At 43.4% G+C, this 23596-nt stretch overlaps 1 protein-coding gene across 3 annotated transcripts in view; it reads right to left on the reverse strand.

The window, feature by feature from the left end:
• Positions 1-23596, reverse strand: part of DSTYK (dual serine/threonine and tyrosine protein kinase) — a 52933-nt gene that overhangs the window by 24308 nt on the left and 5029 nt on the right. For all 3 annotated transcript variants that reach the window (XR_011247464.1, XM_069544508.1, XM_069544509.1), the window contains exon 2: positions 6281-6666. Coding sequence is in view for 2 of the 3 variants with exons in the window: in XM_069544508.1 (XP_069400609.1) it covers positions 6281-6666 (386 nt within the window). In the remaining variant the exon portion in view is untranslated. The remainder of the gene's footprint in view (positions 1-6280; positions 6667-23596) is intronic.

The following is a 23596-nucleotide window of genomic DNA, read 5'->3' on the forward strand; positions in this document are numbered from 1 at the left end:
CAATGTATTGGTTATATTTCAGTATGTAAGAGTGTGTTAGAGGAAAGGCAGAGAGATGTTGAATTCAAAGAACACAGAATTACTGCCTAGAAGGAACTTATATGCAGCATTTGCCTGAACTTCCCATATCCTTTTTTAACACATTACTTTTAGTTCCCCTTTCTTTTTGCCCCATAAAATAATGGTTTCTTTATCTTAATGTATATTTTTAGAATAGTATTCTTTATTTCTCTTACACATATTACTCCAACTTTGTTCTTTTTCCCTTGGAAATGGCCATCTTTGACCTAATTCACATACTCTCTTTTCCAAAACTATCTGCTTACCGTCAGATAAAAGACTGTCACCCAAACTTCTTTCATATGTTTACCTTTCAATCGAGATACGTTCCAGAGAAGACATGGTATCTAACTTAAAAGTAAGCAACACTTAACAAATTTAGTTTCATAAGGCACCAAAACAAATGCCAAAAATTAAACAAAAATTGAAAGAGGACAGTTTTCTAGCAACAATGTTTAATAAATTTGAGGGTTTACATTTTGCATAAACTTGTCATTTTTACTTTGATTTGGGGTTGTGAACGTATTAACTGCTGAGAAATTAAGAAAAAAAACAAAAAAGTGTCTGTATGGATCAATGGGACAGAACAGAGAGCTTAGAAACAGACCCACACACCTATGGTCAATTAATCTCCAACAAAGGAAGCAAGATATACAATGGAGAAAGACTGTCTCTTCAGCAAAGTAGTGTCCGGAAAGCTCATGAGTCAGTATCCCAAGGCAATAGAAATAAAAGCAAAAATAAACAAATGGGACCTAATCAAACCTATAAGCTTTTCCACAGCAAAATGAAAATCATCATCAATATGAATAATCAATAATCAAAATGAAAAGACAATATACAGACTGAGAGAAAATATTTGCAAATGATGTGACTGACAAGGGTTTAATTTCCAAAATACACATATAGCTCACATAACTCAATAACCAAAAAAACAAATGACCCAATCAAAAAATGAGAGGACCTAAATACAGGTTTCTCCAAAGAAGACATACAGATGGCCAGCAGACACATGAAAAGATGCTCAACGTCACTAATTATTAGAGAAGTGCAAATCACCACTAGAAGGAGGTGACAGAGGAACGGATAAAGAAGATGTGGCCCACACACACAACGGACCATCACTCAGCCATGAGAAAGAGCGACATGATGCCGTCTGCAGCAACATGGGCGGACCCAGAGACTGTCGCACTGAGTGAGGTCAGGCAGGCGGGGAGAGACGAATCCCACATATACTGCTTATGCGTGGAATCCAAACAAAAATGGTACAAATAAACGTATTCACAGAACAGAAATGGAGTCACAGATGTAGAAACCAAATTCAGGATTGTCAGAGAGGAGAAGAGGGGGAGGGATGAACTGAGAGGCTGTGACCGACACACACACACTGCTACACGTAAGGGAGGCGGCTAATGAGGACCTGCTGCTGCAGGGCAGGAGCTCGGCCCGACACTCTGCAAGGCCCTATATGGGGAAAGAATCCGACAAAGAATGGCTATAAGTCTGACTGATTCACTCTGCTGTACTCCAAAACTCACACCTGATACGTCACCTATGTGCCAATAAAATGTTTTTAAAAAACAGATCACAACAGCAGAATAAAACTACAGAGAGGTACCATCACACACCAGTCAGAAGGGCCATCATTAAAAACTCTACAAATTAACAAATGGTGAACAGGGTGTGGAGAAGCCTCCCACACTGTTGGTAAGAATGTAAATTAATATAGCCACTATGGAGAACAGTATGGAAGTTCCTTAAAAAACCAAAAATAGAGCTGCCCTATGATTCAGCAGTCCCACTGCTGGGCATATGTCCAGAGAAAGCTATGATTTGAGAAGACACAGGCACCCAGGCACCCTAATGTTTCAGCAGCACTATTCACAACAGCCAGGACACGGGAGGCGCCCACGCGCCCGTCCACAGAGGAACGGGCGAGGAAGGCGGGGCGCACACACACAACGCACTGCTCCTCGGCCTGGAAGAGCGCGGGACAGCGCCGCCTGCAGCGGCCTGGACGGAGCCAGGGAGCGTCGCACCAAGTGAAATGAGCGAGGAAGAGAGACGCCCTATGGTGTCACTTATATGCAGAATCTAAGACATGATACAGATGAACTTGTTTATGAAACATAAGCAGACTCACAGACAAAGGAAACAAACTTCTGGTCACCAAAGAGGAAAGTGGGTGAGGAGGAATAAACTAAGTAAGAGCCTGGGATTAGCAGATGCAAACTACTACATATAAAACAGAGAAACAAGAGGCTTCTACTATATAGCACCGAGAACTACACTCCACATCCTGCAGAAAACCATAATGGAAAAGAGTTTGAAAAAGAATATATATACAGACGTACACACACATACATACATATATATAAGACTGAATCACTCTGCTGTACAACACTGTAAATCAACTAAAAAATTATATACCAAATAAAACAACTTTTAATTTTTAAAGATTAAAAAGTAAAAATATCAATGTCACCATGAAATGACAAATAGATTACTTCCATTGATGGCTACTGAGGGTTATAAAGAGAAAGTTTAACTATTTCAACTCATTAGAGTTCAAAGCAGCAAAGAAAAAAATAAGTTTACTTGCAAGTCATTAGGCCTTTCTTGGAAACATCAGTGTACTTAAGTCCCCGGAAATAGCCCTTCCCAGACATCGCCAGGAGCCGGTCACCATGACGGTGTGACAGCCCCGCGGCCATGGGACACGCGGGTTTGTCCGCAGGGCCAGAAAACACCTGGGAGGGGTAAACAGGCTAAGAGCAGAGCGCTGACGGCTGCGAAACAGCCATCGAAGATGAAATCCACCGTCAGGCTGCAGGAATCCCATCTCAGGCTGAGGAAGGTTAACCACCTCCATTTCTTTTTATTCCTTTTCTTATAGGTGTTCACAGGGGAAAACACATCTAGACTCACATGCATCAGACTGAGGCGATCCTAAGGCAGACGACCCTGTGCCACGGGACTTGTGAATGGAACAAAAAAGAAAAGCAGGTGAGGTATACACCAGAAAGGGGGTGAAGGCTAGGGTGGGGAAGCGTGTACATGAAGACAAAGCTAGCGGACATGCAGAATGGTGAAAGGTACTGCCAGCTGGAAAATGACCATGTTTTAACACTGAATGAGGTTTCGGGAACTCATGGCTTGACAGTATTTCTCTATTGTTGAATTATGAACTGAGAATCTCGGGGGACCCAGAGCTAAAAAACTGGGAATACTGCAGTATTCCATGTGGGTGCCACGTGGTATGGGGTCCATGTGAGTTGCCTTACTCTGGAACAAACTGAAAACGGCTAATTTATGAGGACTTTCAAGTAACATATTAGAAGAATGACCATTGTGTAAGAGGGTGAGGGAAATTCTGCTTTAGTAATTTGACAGTTAAAAATGAACATCAGATTTCCCCTAATTCAATCTTGGTTTCCTTTAGCTAAATGTTTCCTTTCTTTACAACCCCTTTTAGGAACCAAATTGAAGGGCTGTTTAGAGCTAATTCTCTGGTTCTAAATATAACTGGAGCTAAAAAAAAGATATTTCTCACTGTCAAGAAAAATCCTCAAGGTAGCTTAGGAAATGCTCCCAGCAGTAAGCCAATGGAGACAGGAGTCTGACGACAGAGGCAGGGCAGAGCCTGAGCGCCACAGAGGCTGAGGCCCCTCTGAGGCTCACCATCAAGGGAGTCTAAAGTTAGAAATGTGGGGGTCCGTGGCTGTTTCCACATCAAAATCTGCCGTATAAAGCAGATCCAAAGAAACATTACTATAGAAGCCTCACAAACCACATGAAACAGAACATGGGAGGCTAGAAAATTCTTCAAGAAAAGAGGATATTTCTCATGAAAGAGAATCTACACATATTTCAACCGTGCAGAGAGAAAACTGATTAGGTATCTTAACTTCCCTCCCAGCCAAGCAGCCTTCTTAATTGTTAACTCAGCTTGAGTGCTTACTATATATACACGGGGGTTTCCCTGGTGGCTCAGTGGTAAAGAATCTGCCAGCCAATGCAGGAGATGGGGCTTCAATCTCTGGGTCGGGAAGATCCCCTGGAGAAGGAAATGGGAGCTCACTCCAGTATTCTTGCCTGGGAGATTCCACGGACAGAGGAGCCTCGCGGGCTATAGTCCACGGGGTCCCAGAGTCGGACACAACTGAACGACTAAGCAACAATGTATTCCTTGAGCGTTGCTGGGAACTCTCACCAGTAAGACGTGCTCATGGCTTCCCTGGTGGCTCAGATGGTAAAAGATCTGCCTGCAGTGCAGGAGACCAGGGTTCGATCCCTGGGTTGGGAAGATCCCCTGGAGAAGGAAATGGCAGCCCACTCCAGTATTCTTGCCTCGAGAACCTCAGGGGCAGAGGAGCCTTGCAGGCTACAATCTATGGGGTGGCAAAGAGTCAGACATGACTGAGCGACAAACACACGCGCGCACACACACTACTTGGGAAATAGCTCCCACTTTCTTTTCTGTGACTTTATCAGCTCAGCTCATGGGACAAAAGTAAATGAGCATTAAAAATCAAAACCAACAAAATGAAGGGACACAGAGAAATCAATCAAATAACGCAACTGTCCTACAGATGGCTTTGTTCACATTCCAAGACTGTTTTTAAAATGCAAGAACAGGAAAAATCACTACCCAACCAAGAGCAGTCATTTCAGCTATTTAACAGTGTTTTTTAAGCTGTAGGTCAGAATACATTGTCAGATCATCAATTTAGTGGGTTGCTATCATTTTTCCAAAAAATGAAGTCAAATAGAATAGAGAAGAAAATATCAGTTGTTTTGCAAGAAGTACTGTTTCATGAAACTTTATTCCAAATGCACACACGTATATATGTTATGGGTCCTAATAATAAATTGCTATTTCTGAGCATGAATTAAAATCTAAAAAAGTTGGAAAACCACTGAGCTCTTGGAAACTGAAGTAACTAGACCAGAACAGAATACTATAGAGAGACTGTGCTTGGATCATACACCTACAAAGCTTATGAGTCAACTGAGCAGGCTCAGTCAATCAACAAGGATCAGTCAGAGTCATCCGAGAACTCTCGCATTGTCCTGGAGCTAAGAAGTGCAGGCTCTCAGTCTGAACACAGAGGAAAGCCACCAGTGAAACTGAGCTGAGAGAAAATGCTGGCTTGTATACTAAATCCCTCTAGCATTTACTGAGATAAAAGATAACTGGACTCTGGAAAGAAACGAGACGACAGTTTCTACTTCCAGAGAGTCATAAGCCAAAGCCACAAAGGCCTCACTCACTCACTGAGAGACTCAGCCTTCCAGAGCAGGAGCAGGTGAAGCGAAGAGGAGACTGCTCTCCAAGTCCTGCCAAGCGAGCCCCTCCCTCCTGGCACAGCTAATCAAGGTGACGAACTCTCTGCTCTGAGCGTGTCTGCTTCTTCTACTCCTGCCAGCTCCTGATCCCTGACACAGGCGCCTTCTCTGCCCAGCCCCAATCTCCTGACACGTTCACATGCTGTGCCTATCACCTTTTGGTCTAGTAACATAGTCTAGTCCTAGCTATACAGTAGCAAAGGAAGCCTTGCACAAGAGACAGGTCCTTCCTAGGTTGAGATATAACACCAGGCAGATAAAATTATCTTTTAGGAAATGCCACAAGACCTGGGTCCTCTTTGGGAGTTTACTTCAAGAGAGAAACAGACATATTCTTCAGGTTATAGGATCTCCATACCTCTTTATTTGAGCCAGATCTGTCCTCGTGTTCTGAAGTCCCTTAGAAAGTAGGAGACATGACCTGTCTCACTTAGCAAATGATGGCAGATCTAAGGAAAAACTCAGAAGTTGTTCACTTGTTCTCAGCTCTGTAAGAACATCAATCATACGATTGTTCCTTTTAGAAAGGGATGGCTAGAGATAATTCTAGCCATGCCTTCCTGTAAGAAATGAAAAAGGATTGCTAACCCTGATCCTCTTTCTGTAAAGGCAGGCTGAGATATAAGTATCACATTCTTCAGTTTTAGGAAGGGATTAGACAAGCTGCCCAGGGTTTTGCAGCACAGTAGAGGCAGGGATGGACACTGCTACAGCCTTGTCTGGTTTTCAACTTCCTAGATCACGTTCCTTTGACTCTATCTGCTGATGCTCCGAGCCCACAGTACACACTGCCAAACTACTTTCTGAGAAAGCTCAGGTACAATGAAAGCTGGTGCCTACGAGTGCACCCGTGTAAGGACGAGACCGGTACCTGCAAGAGAGCGTGGCGCATCGTCACCTCCAGTTCGGCCAGAACGCGGGCAGCGTCCTCACTGTCCTCCCGGGCCTCCAGGTCCTCCTCAGGGACGGTCTCCCAGTCGCCCTGGTGAGCAGCCAGCGTGTGCACTAGCTCATACTGGTCAGGGAGCGCCAGGCTGACCCGAGTCTGAGTCCCATAGGTGAAGCGGAGGCGCCGAAGCTTACAGTTCTCACCGCCCAGCTTGTTGGTGGGAAGCACCTGCACCCCCAAGAGCAGGTTCAACAGCTGGCACTTGACATTACAGTCCTGGCCGAGGATCAAGATGCAGGGCAGGCAGTCCACCATCTGCTGGAGGCGCTTCTCTTCCTTGGGTGGGAAGGAAATGCAGCTCAGCGGGCCTGGGCGGGGATGGGGGTAGAAGGAGAAAGGAGTAGAGAGGAGTGAGGAGGGGCAGACAGAGACTAACACAGAGATCCCATTAGATGTCAGCCTCCTAGAAAAGAAACTTCTAGGGAGCTCCTGGTGGAAGGAGACACCAGAAAAACACCCAGTCAGGAAAAGTCTCTCAAATATCACACAGGAGTCCCCTCTCTAGCTCGCCCCCAGAGCAGCTCTTTCTTTCCGGAAAGGTGGCAGTGGCCTAATCTCCCCTTCCTGACCCGGTTTCAATCAGCGGAGGGACAGCCTAAGGAGTTCACAAAGACTCAATCAAAAGACATTAGCTTGACAAGACCAGACAAGACCATGCTGCTGGGACATGAGTCCAAGGGCTGAACGCGCGCATTAATGCTCCGACGCGCACGACTCTTTGTGACATCGTGGACTGCAGCTTGTCAGGCTCCTCATCCATGGAATTTTCCAGGCAAGAATACCAGAGTGGGTCGCCATTTCCTACTCCAGGAGATCTTTCCAACCCAGGGATAGAACCCTCATCTCCTGTGTCTCTTGCATTGAGAGGGTGATTCTTTACCACCGCGCTACCTCGGAAGCCTGCAAGGACTGAACACAAATCAAAATAAAAACCTTCCTTGTGGCACAAAACCTAATACTTGAACACAGAAAGGTTCTTTAAAATGACTACCACATGCAGTTTTAGTTTATTTTCCTTACCTATATACTAAACGTGTGCAGTCTTTTAACACACATACACTGAAATAAAATGTTATTCGAGTATGCATAAGCATAGAATCTTTTCTGGTTCATCTCTCTGATAGCTGGTAACAGCATCCCAGCTGCCAAGTCATTTGTTTTCTTTAAACACTGAATGCTTAATTAAGATCAATACCTCTAAACAAATCATATTCTTTCAGTTTATGGAAGACAAGACCCCGAGTAAGACAAAGGGAAAAGACTAGCTGTTAGGATAAATCCAAGCAAATCAAGGAAGATTTGATCTATCTCAGAAATATCCTTTCAGGATACACTCACCTATACTGCAAGCTTCCACAAAACAGATCAAATAACACTCAAGAGAAAACAAAAGGCTTTCTAAAGTATGAGAACTTCTATTTGGGAAAAGGAAGCAGAAATCCGTTGACTGGAACTCTCCGATTCCGAACTCCATCACTCCCCAAGTTGGCCAGTGACAGTGTCTGCCCAAGTCTAAGATTCAGGCAACCTCGTGTTTGCTCAGAAAGGCACAGACACACAGTCCTTAGGCCGTTAAAAAGCCCATCTGTATTTGAAGCCAAATACATACGTCTTCATTAAAATTTAGGGCGGCACCAACTGAAACAGTATTTGCTTTAGTCATTTAGCCATGAGCTGCATTAAACCGTTCATAAGCTATTTATTCTGTTTATGCAATTGAAGCGAGAGAGGCCAGACTCATTTAAAAGGCTGTCCTGCTTCTGCCTGCCTCTACCTGCATGCGTCCCTTCAGTCGTGTCCAACTCTGTACAACCCTGTGGACTGCAGCCCACCAGGCTCCTCTGTCCACGGGATTCTCCAGGCAAGAACACTAGAGGGGGCTGCCATGCCCTCATCCAGGGGATCTTCCCAACCCAGGCATCGAACCCAGGTCTCCCACATTGCAGGAAGATTCTTTACCATCTGAGTCACCAGGGAAGCCCCAGAATACTGGAGTGGGTGGCCTACTCCTTCTCCAGGGGATCTTCCCAACCCTGGGATCAAACCCAGGTTTCCCGCACTGCAAGTGGTCTCTCTATCAACTGAGCCACCAGGGAAGCCCTCAGCTCTACCCATCCTGCTGCAAACTCACTATTTAAAATCTTCCCTCCAACAAATGGCAGCACAAGGTTTAAACAAGCTGGCTTTCACTCAGACCCCTCTATGTGTTTCATTAAGCTCTTCCTTTCATGTCTGCCTGTTAAGTACATCACCTGGTCAGCAGAAGCACACCAGCAATACCAGACAGTGAAACACGGAAATCTATTCTCCTGGGAAAGAGATGAGAAAGCAAAACGTTAACTGAGGGCCCAGCTCTATGCAAGGCATTTATTAAGCACGAGGGAAAAACACCAGACAACTGGTCTAATTTCTGACTTACAAACTAAAAGCAAGGGGACACAGCCCCTTGCGTGTGTGATCACTCAGCAAGTAGGGAGTCCTGAGTCCCTCCATACGTCACTGACAACTAAACAGCATTTACTACAGTTGTCAGGGAGGAAAAACAATTTTCCTCTACCCTTTTAGTTTCCTCTGGCTGGGGCTAAGAATTAAATTGACATGAGAAAGATTAACAGTAGAAAATGAAATTTAATTACATACACATGAGGAATCTGAACATGAGAGATTCGAAAGACAGGTTAAATGAGACACATATGTTATCCTGGAACAAAAAGAGGGGGCAGGGGGCTGGGTCTTCAAAGGGAAACAAGGCAATTCACAGAAGAGTAAATGTTTGGTAAACAAATGTTTGCTGGGCCATCCAGAAACAACTGGACATAGAGAAGATTTTGACCCTCAACTATTACACCGAGTTCATACTACACTGTAGCTAGCTCTGGTGACAGGCCCTCTATATAAATTCATTTAGGCAGTTAAGGTAAGGAAGATAAAAACTCTTGCTGAGCTTTTTGTTTCTTTAAAACAACCAAGCCTAAACTAATTCTCATACCAAAGAGACACATTTTGGGATGGCAAATCTTGCTCACCTCTTCAGACTATTCTAGTCATATGTTTATAATTACCAAAGGCAGGAAGAACCATCATATTTCTCTCAGTATCCCCAACACCCAACACAACGACTAAAAAATAGCGAGCGTTATTTGTTTGCTTGCTCACTGAGAACTGTCTAAAGAAAGCCGTAAGTGGCTCTACTAAGTACTCAGAAAAATCCAGTAATATGATGAACAGTCCAGTACCATGAATAGTTTAGGAGCAACCGTCATTCCTAAAAATGCCCTTCATCCCAACATGGAGAGCAGAGGTGGACGGCAGAACAGGACTTCCCCATTCAGCTGCAGGATTTACCCACCAGACTCTGCCTGAGCAGAAGGGCTCCTGCTGGAGCCGCTCTCACCTGCACTTCCCATCTTTCTCTCCTTCCCAGTCCTCCTCAGAGCTCAGGCGGCTGTCTAAGTAAGCTCATACCAACACCCTTCATAGGGCCCATAACAAAAGCCGGTCCATATTAGCAACAGCTGAGTCTAAATGAGTTGTGACTACTGCTGCTGCCCCGAGAGTGGGTAACAGAGAACGGAAACTAACCAGCCATTTTTCAGGACCAAAAGGAGCAATCTCAACACCTCTGAGACTATAGGAAAACCAGTAAACCATGTGGCACTGGCCAAAACCACAGCAGACACACCCATTATCCATCTGACCCAAAGTCTCACACCCCCATCTCTGCAGCGACAGAAGCAGTCACTGTCAACTCGCTGGAGTCAAACAGCCACAGGCCAGTGCGATGGGAGAGGGGCTGCCAGTGAGTCCAGTCCGAATTTTCGTTTCCAGGCGCTTGGCTAGGGTTGTGTGTGCAACTTACTAGACAGAGAAAAGGTCTTCAATATGGATGTCTCCATCTGGTTTTCAATATGTCATTGTCCAAGCTCTTTGCTTCTCCCACTAATCTTTAGTTTTTTCCACTGCTCTTCAATGTGTCTACAAGATTTGAACGAGAGCATGGAGAAAAATGAAGCTGAAACTAGAGGGTTCCACTCCTCGCTCCCCTTGGCAAATGGTGTGGTGAGGGTGGAGCACAGCAGGGAGTGGGCAGGACACCGGCCAGGGCGGCGCTCTGACCCGGGGCCTCCCCGCTGACTGGCCCTGTGACTCTGGCAACCCACTTGTTTCTCGCAGCCTCAGATTTCTCATCTGTGAACTAGGGAGCTGGATTAGATCATCTTTAACATCCTTTCCAGTTCTAAAATTCCAGGATTCCATCAGGTTTTAACTGTTGAAAGAAAAATGAAGGGGCTAGGCAGTTGTCTGGTTGTTTTTCAACTAGACGTGAAATTAATTAGGAGCGCTCCCCTGGACTGCTACAGCTGCAGATCAAAAGGCGACGGAGCAAGCCAGGGGCTCCGAGGGCCTCCTGGGCAGTCTCAGCAGTTCTCTAAAGGAGATGAAAAACGGGACAATGACAGGAGGAAGGAGGAAGAAAACCTGCTTCAGAGCTAAAGCAGCTGCTTCACTGACAGTTACGGACTTTCGAGTTAATCAGGGTTTCTACTGTAATTAATATAACGGCATCTGCACATGGGACTGCCAGAAGGTAACAGCACGGCCTCTCAGCTGGAACACATTAACCCTGCCAGCTCTGACTGCAGGAAAATTCAAAACAAACTGTCTTAAAAGCCAAAACATTTTTTTTTTCTTTATGATTCTTAAATACAGATTATCTTGGTTTGGGTTGCTTCTAAACAAATGTTTCAAATACAAGAAGGAGCAGCTAAGCAGCAATGCATTTTGTTTATCTGTTTCAGATAATGAAGGGGAACAAAATATATCATCCCAAAATATGCCTCTTTGACATACTGACTATTTTGAGGTTATTTTTAAGAACCAGCAGACACAGGTGAAGCTCCGAAAAGTGAGAAGTTACTTTTCCTAAGAGACATTTATACTTAAAAGGGAAATCTCCCATTTGTAGGGGTATATTCCTCCAATTTCAGGAATAGGAGGAAGACTCGAAATGTCTAGAAACTCTTATCAATGCAGAAGGCAACCGCTTTAAACTGCCTAACAACCTCACCCTTGTTTAGTGTGCTTTTCCTGATAACCACCCATAACTGACTCCCCCCACCTCACCCCACCGCAGTGTGTTCCATCTTTAGCTAGAGACAGTATTTAAGGTATCGGCTTGCACCATTTCGGAGTTACTCCATTTTTCCTGGGTAGCTCCCATGTGTACACATCTGTCGTTTTTCCCTCATTAGTCTGTCTTTTTATAAAAGACAAAAAGCTAGAAGGGTAGAGGGAAAATTATTTTTCCTCCCCCACAATAATATTTACTGAGCCCTTTCTAAGTACATCGTTTTATTTGCCTCAGCTCATTTAATACTCACAATCCTACCAGACACAAACTATTACTATCCTCATTTACAGAAGAGGAAGCAGTAACTTAAAAGGCAAAACAGAACAAAAAAGAAGCCATGTTTCTCTCTCTTTTTTTAGGGCGGAGCAGGAGCTGTTTTTAGGTCTCAGGGGGCCAGGTGAATACCTCATGGTAAACAATGTCTGCGAAGGGTGGCAGAATATACCATCCCCCAAAAGGCCTCTTTGGCATAAGGATGATATTGCGCTAAAGGCACTGAACAAACAGCAGGTATGAGAAGGGCACTCTGACCTCCCTTTTATCTTCCTGAAAGCAAAAAACAAAATCCTCACTGGGACGATGTCCTCCCTATAACAGAGGAAAGCAACATTCTTATTACCGGAGGCGAGGTCAAGAAAAATCTGCACAAATAAGCCTTGTTAAACTAACCAGAATCTTTCTAGTCGCTTTCCCACCATTAACCGCCCTGCCAGCCCCTCTCTGGTCCCCTCTCTTTGTCCAGTTCAGTGTATAAAAGCACAACTCTGTTTCTTTGGGTCTTCATTCTTTTCTGGGGACTCCCACGTACAGATAAGATTTAACAGTGTACTTATGCTCTTCCCCTGCTTATCTCTTTAATGTCAGTTTAATTCTTAGGCCCAGGTGGAGATAAGAGGGTAGAGGAGAAATTCTTCCTCCCCTACACCACACTTTCTCCCAATGTGGGGCCAAACACAACTTAGTAGTCGCAGGACCCCAATTAAAAACTGATTGAGAAATTCCTTATGAAAACTGCCCAAGACCATGAAGAATAAAGCCTGGAGGAAAAAGACAGTATTACCACTCGTGGTGAACGCTTTTTTAAAATGTTGTTATTCTACCTAAGAGCTCTTAGAGTCCCTTTTCTTAAAAAAAAAAAAAAGTAAGTACTTTTCAGAGAAACTTTCATGATTCCTCTCATCAGTTAGTCTGTATTACGCTTTGGGTTGAAGTTAAGGTAGAGAGGGCTGATGTATCTAGTGATCCATTAGCGGAGATACTTTGTTTAAACTGTTTTTGGAGTACAGCAAATCCCCTACATACAAATCTTCAAGTTGCAAACTGTCAAAGATAACATGTATTCACAGGTCCAGCTCTACCTGAGGACGCACTGTCAGGTTTGAGGCATGGGAACCAAACACATTGGTACAGAAGACTGCAGCAGCCCTTCAGAATGCAAACCACCGCTACTGTGCCAACTACGATGAGAAAGAGAGAAGAGCTACTGTCCCGACGTCACCAGGTCGTTTTTTCAAGAGGGTACACAGAATAGAATCCAGCCAGAAACCAGAACCTGTGCCACAATCGTCAGGCATGAGCGAAACTGCAGTCTGTTCTGTCTCCTGTCGCTGACGACCCTTCAGCTCTACCCTCTCCCCCCTCCTCTCCCTCCTCCAGTCAGCAACTCTTTTCGCCTCTTCACTCGATGCCAGCCCCTGTACGCCAGCTGTTGTACCATACTTTTCAATATACTGTACTATAACATTAAAAATGACTTTTCTACTTGTGATTAATGTACATCCATGCTTACTAAATGATTAGCCTCCATTTTGTAAATCACAGAAATCATAACCGTCATTAAGTCACATGCTTCTGAGAGCCTGTAATCGCATTTTAATCAACACAATGAACTGTAAAAGATTTTGTTTCGACTATATGTGAAATGAATATATATTAATAAAACTGAATGGCTTTTAATGGTCAAAAACGACTTTTTTGTGTTTGTTTTTTCTGTGTTGTGTGAAAAGTATTATACAGATGTATTAAAGTACTATATAGCCAACTGTGTTAGTTGGGTACCTAGGCTACCTTTGCTGGACTTAGGAACGCACTGTCAGAGCAGCATCTGTGGGGGGGACTTATGTGGTGGGTTTAGAGCAGCACACTCTTCTTCGTGCCTGTTTTCTACCCCAATCAATGATATGAGTGAAGGCCAGAGTGAGGCACAGTCCACGGCCAAAGCGGGGAGGCGCCGTATGGAGCGAATGAAGGGGAACTCGATCCTTGCTTCCTATGCTTGCAGCTCCTAAAGCTGCCAGGGTTTCAGCGTCAGTTCAGGTCTCAGCAGAGTTACTACTGCAATGCTCGTTCCTGATATCCAAGGACTGCCCTCCTTTGGTAAAATTTTCTTACATCACCTTTAACACTGAACTTGAAGTCCTCTCTGTAAGTGACTAAAATACAAAGGATTTTATAAGTCACTGAAGTAATCAGTGACACAAATTTGCATTTCCACAAGTAAGTAGTAAGTTTTATTTCTTATTAACTACATGCGCGAAGAGTAAAGGACAAATCCTAAGTTGAGAAATCAATCAGTCCTTCTACTGCAGTTAATTCTACTACAAGCTTCAAAGTACAACCCCAGGAGTTGAGAGAGAAATAATTCTGCCAAGAAACATTTATCATTTCCAAACAAGCTCTCTGACCTTCAGCTAAATTTAAAGGATTCTGAATTATAGAGGAGGTATTCCCATTTAAGGAAAACATATGCTTAGGTAGTCTGGGTTTCAGAATTGTCAGAATCAAGTAATACATGGCATTTTGCTTGAAAGGGATGGTTTCTACGGATGGGCGACAGAAACGTGCTCAAGCAGCCAAAGCTCTTGGCAGCTGAGAGTCAAGCAGGCAGAAGTGCCATCAAGTCATCCTACCTGGTGGCCATGTGGAGATCCTGAACAGTGTTGGAGAAGCAGACCCGACCGAACCTGGAAAGAGGGGCGTAACACCCCCCACTGCCCGGCCAAAGACGGGGATCTCCTGGGAGCTACGTGGAGCCCACAGAGCGCACTCAGCAGCCTGCTAACAAGCTCCTCAGGGGAAACTGCTCCTGAGGCTGGCCACGCTGCAGAGGGAGCAGAAAGGCAGCTGCAGCTGGGATTCATGGGATGCAGAGGCAGAAGCAGCTCCTCAGGGAGCCAACCCCATGCTTCACTGAGGGAAGGCAGCATCTTTCAGCTACGAACCATTAAGAATGATCCAATGGTGGGAATGTGTTACAGAGACACACACAGGGCTTACTGACCAGACTGGGGACAATTTAAGCATAAAAAAAATCTGTTAAATAATAATAAGAAATTAAAGTCCATTGAAAAACTTCAGAAGTCCACACTGGTATAAACAATAAAAAACAGTGGCAAAGGAAAGCTCTTCCATCCCAAACACTAAGACACATAGACGAAACACAAGCCTGAAAAACCACCGCTGAGGCAGGTGTAGGGCCTGGGCTCAGTCGTGTCCGACTCTTTGCAACCCCACAGACTGGAGCCCAACAGGCTCCTCTGTCCATGGAACTTTCCAGGCAAGAGTACTGGCGTGCACTGCCATTTCCTTCAACTGAGGCAGGTGAGTGTTGCCAATGGACACTAGATCCAGTGGGAGGAGGCATCTTCAGGAGCAAGATGATCACTGAAATCTTAGAACACCTTCCCACAAAAGACTAAACAACTGGAAAAGGAAGAATAGTGACTTGAAGGTAAAGAAATGTAAAGGGCACTGACATGACCAGATATCAAATTTGACATCTAAAAACGGTGGATGATAGACATCATGTACCCCTGGTCATGACTGTACATCACATCATTTCTGTGCCTGATCCTGCCGAGAGCTCATGACCTGAGTTTACTCATGAGGAAACAGCTCAATCCAGGCTAAGGGTCATCCCATAGAATGTAAAGCCTGCTCTTTAAACCTGTCAAAGATATAAATGCCAGGGAAAGGCCGAAAGACTGTCCACAGTGAGTGAGTCTGAAGAGACATTAACAACTAAATGCAACGTGCTCCTCAACAGGATCCTGGATAAAAAAGAAAGAGATTATCGGAAAAGCTGGCAAAACTTAAATGAGGTCTGTACACTGACTGGTAGTACTGACTCATTGTTGATTTCCTGATTTAGGGAGGTACACGCTGAAATGTAAGGTTATGCTCAAAATCCTTCAAGTCAGGCTTCAGCAGCACACGAACCAAAAACTTCCAGGCATATACGCTGGATTTAGAAAAGGCAGAGGAACCAGAGATCAAATTGCCAACACTCATTGATCACAGTGAAAGCCTCTGACTATGTGGATCACAACAAATTGTGGAAAATTCTTGAAGAGATGGGAATACCAGACCACCTTATTTGTTTCCTGAGAAACCAGTATGCAGGTGAGGAACCAATAGTTAGAGTAGGACATGGAAGGAAGGACTCGTTCAAAGGAAAGGAAAGGCTGTGTATTGTCACCCTGCTTATTTAACCTATATGCAGAGTACATCATGCAAAACGCCAGGTTCGATGAATCACAAACTGGAATCAAGATAAGCTGGGAGAAATATCAACAACCTCTAATATGCAGATGATACCACTCTAATGGCAGAAAGTGAAGAGGAACTAAAGACCTCTTGATGAAGGTGAAAGAGGACAGTGAAAAAGCTGGCTTAAAACTCAACATTCAAAAAGCAAAAATCATGGCATCTGGTTCCATCACTTCATAGCAAATAGATGGGGAAAAAAATGGAAGCAGTGACAGATTTTTTCATGGGCTCCAAAATCACTGCAGATGGTAACTGCAGCCATGAAATTAAAGGACATTTGCTTCTTGGAAGGAAAGCCATGACAAACCTAGAGAGAGTATTAAAGAGCAGAGATATCACTTTGCTGACAAAGGTCCATATAGTCAAAGCTATGGTTTTTCCAGTAGTCATGTACAGATGTGAGAGTTGGACCATAAAGAAGGCTGAGTGTTGAAGAACTGATGCTTTTGAACTGCGCTGGAGAAGACTCTTGAGAGTCCCTTGGACAGCAAGGAGATCAAACCCAGTCAATCCTAAAGGAAATCAATCCTGAATATTCATTGGAAGGACTGATGCTGAAGCTGAAGCTCCAATACTTTGGCCACCTGATGCGAAAAGCCCACTCACTGGAAAAGACCGATGCTGGGAAAGATTGAGGGCAGGAGAAGAGGGTGAGAGAAGATGAGATGGTTGGATAGCTTCATCGACTCAATGAACGTGAGTCTGAGCAAACTCTGGGAAATACTGGACAGGGAAGCTTGGAGTGCTTCAGTCCATGGGGTCGCAAAGAGTGGGACACAACCAAGCAGCTGAACAACAGCAAATGCTAACATGTAAAAGCATGTCCTTGTTTGGGAGAGATGTACACTGGAAGTGTTCAGAGGAGATAAGAGCTATCTACCTATCAAGAGCTCATTTTCACAAGGTTCACAAAAATATATACATATAATAGAAACAGAGAGAGACTGGGTGAGAGGGCAAATACAGTAAAATCTTAACAACTGGGGAGCCTGCATGGCATGGGTATGCGAGCTCTTTGTAGTAGTTCTGGTGACATTTACATAAACTTGAAATTATTCCAAAATAATTTTTAAAATAAGCCAAAAGGATAACCAGCAAAATATATCCAGGTCTGGATCTCAGAGAAAAGAGATTAAGAGACAGAATTCTGCTCATCAAAAAAAAAAAAAAACCAGCAGGGAGAAAGTCTATAATATACAAAAACAGTAGACTTTAAACAAGAAGTGTCTTTGCTGTCCCGACTTCTGCCTTGTACATTACTTCCTGTCTCCTCAATCTCCCAGGGATGGTTTACTGATGCCAGTTCTGAGCCTGGGAAGTCCAAGGCACTCATCTAAGTAAGTATCTAAGTTCAGGATCAGATTTAGAACCCAAATCAGGGGTAGACAAACTACCCACTCTAGGACAGGATACTTTGATGAACTACTGAAGTTGCTCAGTCGTGTCCAGCTCTTTGCAACTCCATGGACTGTAGCCTACCAGGCTCCTCCATCCATGGAATTTTCCAGGCAAGAATACTGGAGTGGGTTGCCATTTCCTTCTCCAGGGGATCTTCCTGACCTGGGGATCGAGGCCAGGTCTCCCGCTCTGCAGGCAGATACTCTACCGTCTGAACCAGGGAAGCCCACTTTGATGAAAGTAACCTATAACCACCCAGTTCATTGAACAAGAAGCCTCCAGAAGCAGCTCGAGCTTGCACTGCCTGCAGTGGCCTTCTGATTACTCAGCAGTAGGGAACACACCTCCACTGCAGCCCAGGCCTCCTCGGTATCATAGGCCAAGACTACTTTTATCCTATACTAACAAGCCACGTTTCCAAGTTGCAGTAGCAGAATTTCTCCACTTCTCTTCATGGATTAAGAGCCAGCAGAGGAGCGCAATTCTTCAATCAGGAGAAACTGAAATAGGTCTTCCCAGGGGGGTGCTTACATGCCAAAAGAATGACTTCTCTCCTACTAGCTGTTTCCCTGCATGTTCTTTCTTCCTTCCTTGCCCCTACATATCTCCATAATACTAAAAGTTACGTATGTGTTAGCCACTCAGTCATGTCTGACGCTGCAACCCCATGGACTGTAGCCCACCAGGCTCCTCTGTTCATGGAATTCTCCAGGCGAGAATTCTGCAGAGGGTAGTCATTCTCTTCTCCAGATGATCTCTCCAACCCAGGGATCAAACCCGGGTCTCTTGCATTGCAGACAAATTCTCTACCATTTTGAGCCACAAGGGAAGCCCCCATTAAAAGTTATTGGTAGAGTATATCATATAGAATATTCCTAAAAAGTAAACTCAATATTGGTTCAGTTACTCTTCCTCTAACTTGAATAAACACAAAGCTTTTACTCAAATTAGTCTCATTACCTAGTTGCTTTTATGATATGGTCTTACTTAAGTCTCTCTAGTTTGGAAAATTTGGCTTCACCAAACCAATCCTGGGAAATGTAATTCTCTTCCATTATATGACCCAGAAAGGGTAAAAACTGTCTGGCATAAATAACACACTCAAGTTTTAATCTGATGAAGCTAAAATTAGACCTCTTTTTATATCTGAGTAAAAAAAAGTAATAAAAGCATTTTTAAAAGTGTTTTTTTTTTAACAATCAAAGGCTTTTATGAATACATAAGCTTCATTATTCTTCGGGCTAGTTTTGATGCCTTATATAAAACAAGTGAAAAGCAAAACAATCCCTCAAGTTCTACTTCCCATCTTCCTGCCCAGAGAACACCACCCCAGGGAACAGAAATACACTATAAAACCCAACTTCAAAGGCTTGTGGTCAAAAGGTTCCCACAGCCACATGGCACCCCCAGGCTGGGGATACATCCAAACCACTCACATTGCCTACTAAACACCACAGAAGAAGGTACCGCACATCACGCGCAATTCAACCAGGGGCCCACGGGGAATTCGGAATCCCCATGCTTTGACCAACTTTCCTTCATAGAGTTTTCGTGTGGCTTTTGGAGGAATATTCAGTGCAGTCCAGTCGCTCAGTCGTGTCCAACTCTTTGCGACCCTATGGACTGCAGCACACCAGGTTTCCCTGCCCATCATCAACTCCTGGAGCTTTCTAACTCATGTCTGTCGAGTTGGTGATGATATCCAAACATCTCATCCTCTGTCGTCCCCTTTTCCTCCTGCCTTCAATCTTTTGGAGGAATATTAGGAGGAGACTTTCTCAGAGAGGCTGATTTAAACAAGGGAGCACATATCTCAATCACCGCTACATCTGTCCTGTTAAAGTATCAAGTTCCAGGATCCCTAAGATTACCAGACTTCCCACTTGGCAAAGAATGCAGTCAATTTTCAAGCATGGGGTGGCCTACGCTTAGACTAAAAATCCTACAGGAGACTCCAGACATCTGAGAGTGATGAAAGAAAAGCTGTATCTTTCACAAGGACTCTACATTCTTGTTATTAATATGAATGACGCCTTTCAAATTCCCTGGACCATCCCTGGAGGTGACCTTTACTTCCTACAAGAAGTAAACAGCAAGTTCACCTCAGATCTTAAAACTGTTAGAGAAAAAACCACATCCACCCACACACCTCACACTCTTCACATTGGCTCCCCTGTGAGTAAGCTCTGATGAAGATGAAAGACACTCTAACCACAACCTTCATGAATGCATTCTTCTTTCGAACCATGCCAACAAGACAATTATAGTTATTCCATCAAAGATACACTGGGGCTAATTCTCCTGTACTGTCAGAAAGTTAGTGAAGCATCTCAGCTCCTCTTTTTGTCAATACCATTTAATCTTAGAACTTCTCATATATGTTATCCTTATGCCCTCAAAGACTAATGGTTAAGCGGGAAACCCCAATGTGTAAGAAATCCTTCAGAGGGTACACAATGAAACGCTAACCCTTCTTTCTTTCAATATAACTTCAACTTAAAAATAAAAATATCAATTAATTGGACAGTGCTTCACCATTGAGTGTCCTGAACCCAGCAGAGTTAGGCATTAATAAAGATTTGCTGAGTGAATATTAAGGATTTATTTCCTATATCATGATGAAGCTCTGATATTGGATGCAACTAATTATTTGGGACATGAAACTCATTCTTTGGGATACTGGCAGCTCTAGCCTAACTAGTCATCTATCAAATGCTTATTATTGCTCTTTTTTAGGGACACAGACAGGAAAATGTGGGCAAATATATAAAATAGTATATCTTTCATGGAGGAAAAACGTCCTTCTGAAGTGGAAAAACACATCATTCCAATCATCTACCAGACATGGAAACGATTTAACAGATACTAATTTGTCTGTTATGTACTACGGCAGGCACTGCAGGGATACAAAGATGAATAAAACACATCTCTACCATTAAGAATTCATGATCTAGCAAGTGAGATAAGACAAATATAGTTATTACACAAATAAATAAATACAAGCATGATCTATATGTCTACAGCCTACAGGAACTGAGCAATAGGTTTAAGGTGAAATTTACTTCAATACATATTTTTGAGGCTTTATTTTCCAAAGATTGCTTTTGAGAAGTGCATTTATTGCAGGAAGATTCTTTGCTGCCTTAACCTAGTAAGACAGAGAGGCATGGGCAAATAAATGCTGATGCTGGAAAGTGGACAGAGCAAAACAAAATTTAAAAACCAGAACTGATTTTCATTTTAAATCCATGCTTTCTTTAAATGCTACTCACAAGGCCGAAGAACTAACCATACTGAAATCAGAAATTACCTTTAAGACTAAACTAAGCATGTTGCAAATGATCACCATCTTAAAGGTAATAATGTCTTTTCTTTCAAGAGCAGGCAGAATTATCCAAGCCTTTTTATGATGGGCTACCCCATTCCATGGAAAACAGATTATCCTAGCAAAGGAAGATTAGGAAGGGGAAAAGAAGGGACTGGAAACTGGAATAAGAAGCTTGAGTAGGTAATGTCACACTATACTCACTCAATCAGATAAAATCTCCCACTGAAGTAAAATACTGTTTCATGGCAAGCTACAGAGCCTGGGTTATGACTCACTTGTAACAAAATCTCTCCAATGCAAGGGTGCATTTTACAGTCTCATGGGCAGAGCAGGAAAGAACAAGGGAAAAGCTGCAGAAATGAACTGGGAGCTTAGAGCCTGGGCCTAAATGCGGCTTCAGCTCAAAATTGTTCTGTCCTTCATTCCATCCTTCTGTTCCTCTTATTCTTCCTCAATCCCCATGTGCCAACCTCCTAATCTAATGTTCACCAAGAACATACACATAAACACACACACACACTCAAACATCACATGTGTTTAGTACTAAGTACATGCCTGTGCTGTGTGCTTTACATGATCTCTAAATGTCACAACTTTGTGAGGCAGACATCATCATTCCCATTCTGTTTAGATAAAACTTATATACCATAAAATTCACCCTGTTAAACCATACAATTAGCTGGTTTCTAGCACATTCACAAAGTTGAACAATCATGACCACTCTCTAATTCCAAAACATTTTTATTCCCTAGGAAGTAATCCCATACCCATTAGCAGTTACTCCTCATCCCCTGGCAAAATCATTAATCTACTTTCTGTCTTAACAAATTTTCTTGTTCTGGATGTTTCAAATAGCTGTGGCATTCTGTATCACTCCCATTTGACATACAAAGAAACCAAGAATCCAACAGGTTAAGTGCTATGCTTAGTCACTCAGTCACGTCCCACTCTTTTCGACCCCACGGACTGTAGAGCCCACCAGGCTCCTCTGTCCATAGGGATTCTCTAGGCAAGGATACTGGAGTGGGTTGCCATTTTCTTCTCCAGGGGATCTCCCCGACCCAGGAACCCAGGTCCTCCGCATTTCAGACAGATTCTTTACTGTCTGAGACACCAGGGAAGCCCGTTAATAGGTTAAGCAATTTGCCCTAAGTCCCACAGTTAATAAAAGGCTGAACTAGAAGAGGAACTCAGATCTAATTCAAATGCCTGTGCTTGCTTTTGACTACTTTTTTTTTTTTTGGTGCTGCCACATGGCATATGGGATCTTAGTTCCCAACCAGGGATCTAACCCCTACCCCCTGCAATGAAATAAAGGGAACCCAACCACTGGGCCACCAGGGAAGTCCCAATTGACTACTCTTCCCTCCCCCCCCATTTGTTAAACCAAAAAACAACAGTGGTTGAAACTTTTGACTACTATTTATTGCCTCCATGCCAGAAGAAAACAAAGAAAGTGAAAGTTTTAGATATACTTGGGGAAATGGGGTTTTGTTCATTTAAGGTAATAAAAGTAATACAACTAAGAATCACATTTACAGCACCACCTCTGCTAAGCTTATGTTGAAATGCTGAGGCAGCTCTTCCAAATAGATCAATACAAATTACTAGAAACAACTTATTTTCTTAAACCAATAGGTACACCAGACTTTTCTTCTGTTTCAATTCTGGCAGCCAGTTTACACCAGATGTGACCAAAGGAGGGTGAAGGATGCTGGAGAAACAAAGCTGTTCACGAACCAAAGGCAAAAATCTATAACAGCCTAAGAATTGTAACTCACTTAAAAGGTTTATAATCTAACTTCAGCTTTCTGCTATTTTTCTACTTGATATGTTGCACATGTGTATGCTTGAGATAAGATTATACCTTTCTAGAGGGACAAGTTCAGATTTTCTTAGTCCTTTTTGTCCTCATTCAACATAAACAAACAGGTGCACAGCATTGATAATTATAATTTTTATCTTTCTTAACAGAAAACTATAGAATGGGAAGACTGATCTCCACTAATCGAAGGCCAAGGCCAATGTTTTTATTTGACTCTTTATCCCCCATGCTAGTACTCAAATGTTTATCAGTTCACTTCAGTTGCTCAGTCGTATCTGACTCTGTGATCCCATGGATTGCACCATGCCAGGTTTCCCTGTCTAGCACCAACTCCTGGAGCTTGCTCAAACACATGTCCATTGAGTCACTGATGCCATCCAACCATCTCATCCTCTGTCATCCCTTTCTCCTCCTGCCTTCCATCTTTCCCAGCATCAGGGTCTTTTCCAGTGAGTCAGTTCTTTGCATCAGGTGGCCAAAGTACTAGAGTTTCAGCTTCAGCATCAGTCCTTTCAACGAACAGTCAGGCCTGATTTCCTTTAGGACTGACTGGTTGGATCTCCTTTCAGTCCAAGGGACTCTCAAGAGTCTTCTCCAGCACCATAATTCAAAAGCATCAATTCTTCAGTGCTAAGCCTTTATGGTCCACCTTTCACGTCTGTACATTACTACCGGAAAAACCATAGCTTTGACTAGATGGACCTTTGTTGGCAAAGTAATGACTCTGCTTTTTAATATGCTCTCTAGGTTGGTCATTGCTTTTCTTCCAAGGAGCAAGTATCTTTTAATTTCCTGGCTGCAGTCACCATCTGCAGTGATTCTGGAGCACAAGAAAATAAAGTCTGTCACTGTTTCTACTGTTTCCCCATCTATTTTCCATGGAGTGATGGGACCGGATGCCATGATCTTAGTTTTCTGAATGTTGAGTTTTAAGCCAGTTTTTTCCCTCTCCTCTTTCACTTTTATCAAGAGGCTTTTTAGTTTCTCTTCACTTTCTGCCGTAAGGGT

Source organism: Ovis canadensis, chromosome 12 (assembly GCF_042477335.2).
Source record: "Ovis canadensis isolate MfBH-ARS-UI-01 breed Bighorn chromosome 12, ARS-UI_OviCan_v2, whole genome shotgun sequence".
In the NCBI taxonomy this organism is placed as follows: Eukaryota; Metazoa; Chordata; class Mammalia; order Artiodactyla; family Bovidae; genus Ovis; species Ovis canadensis.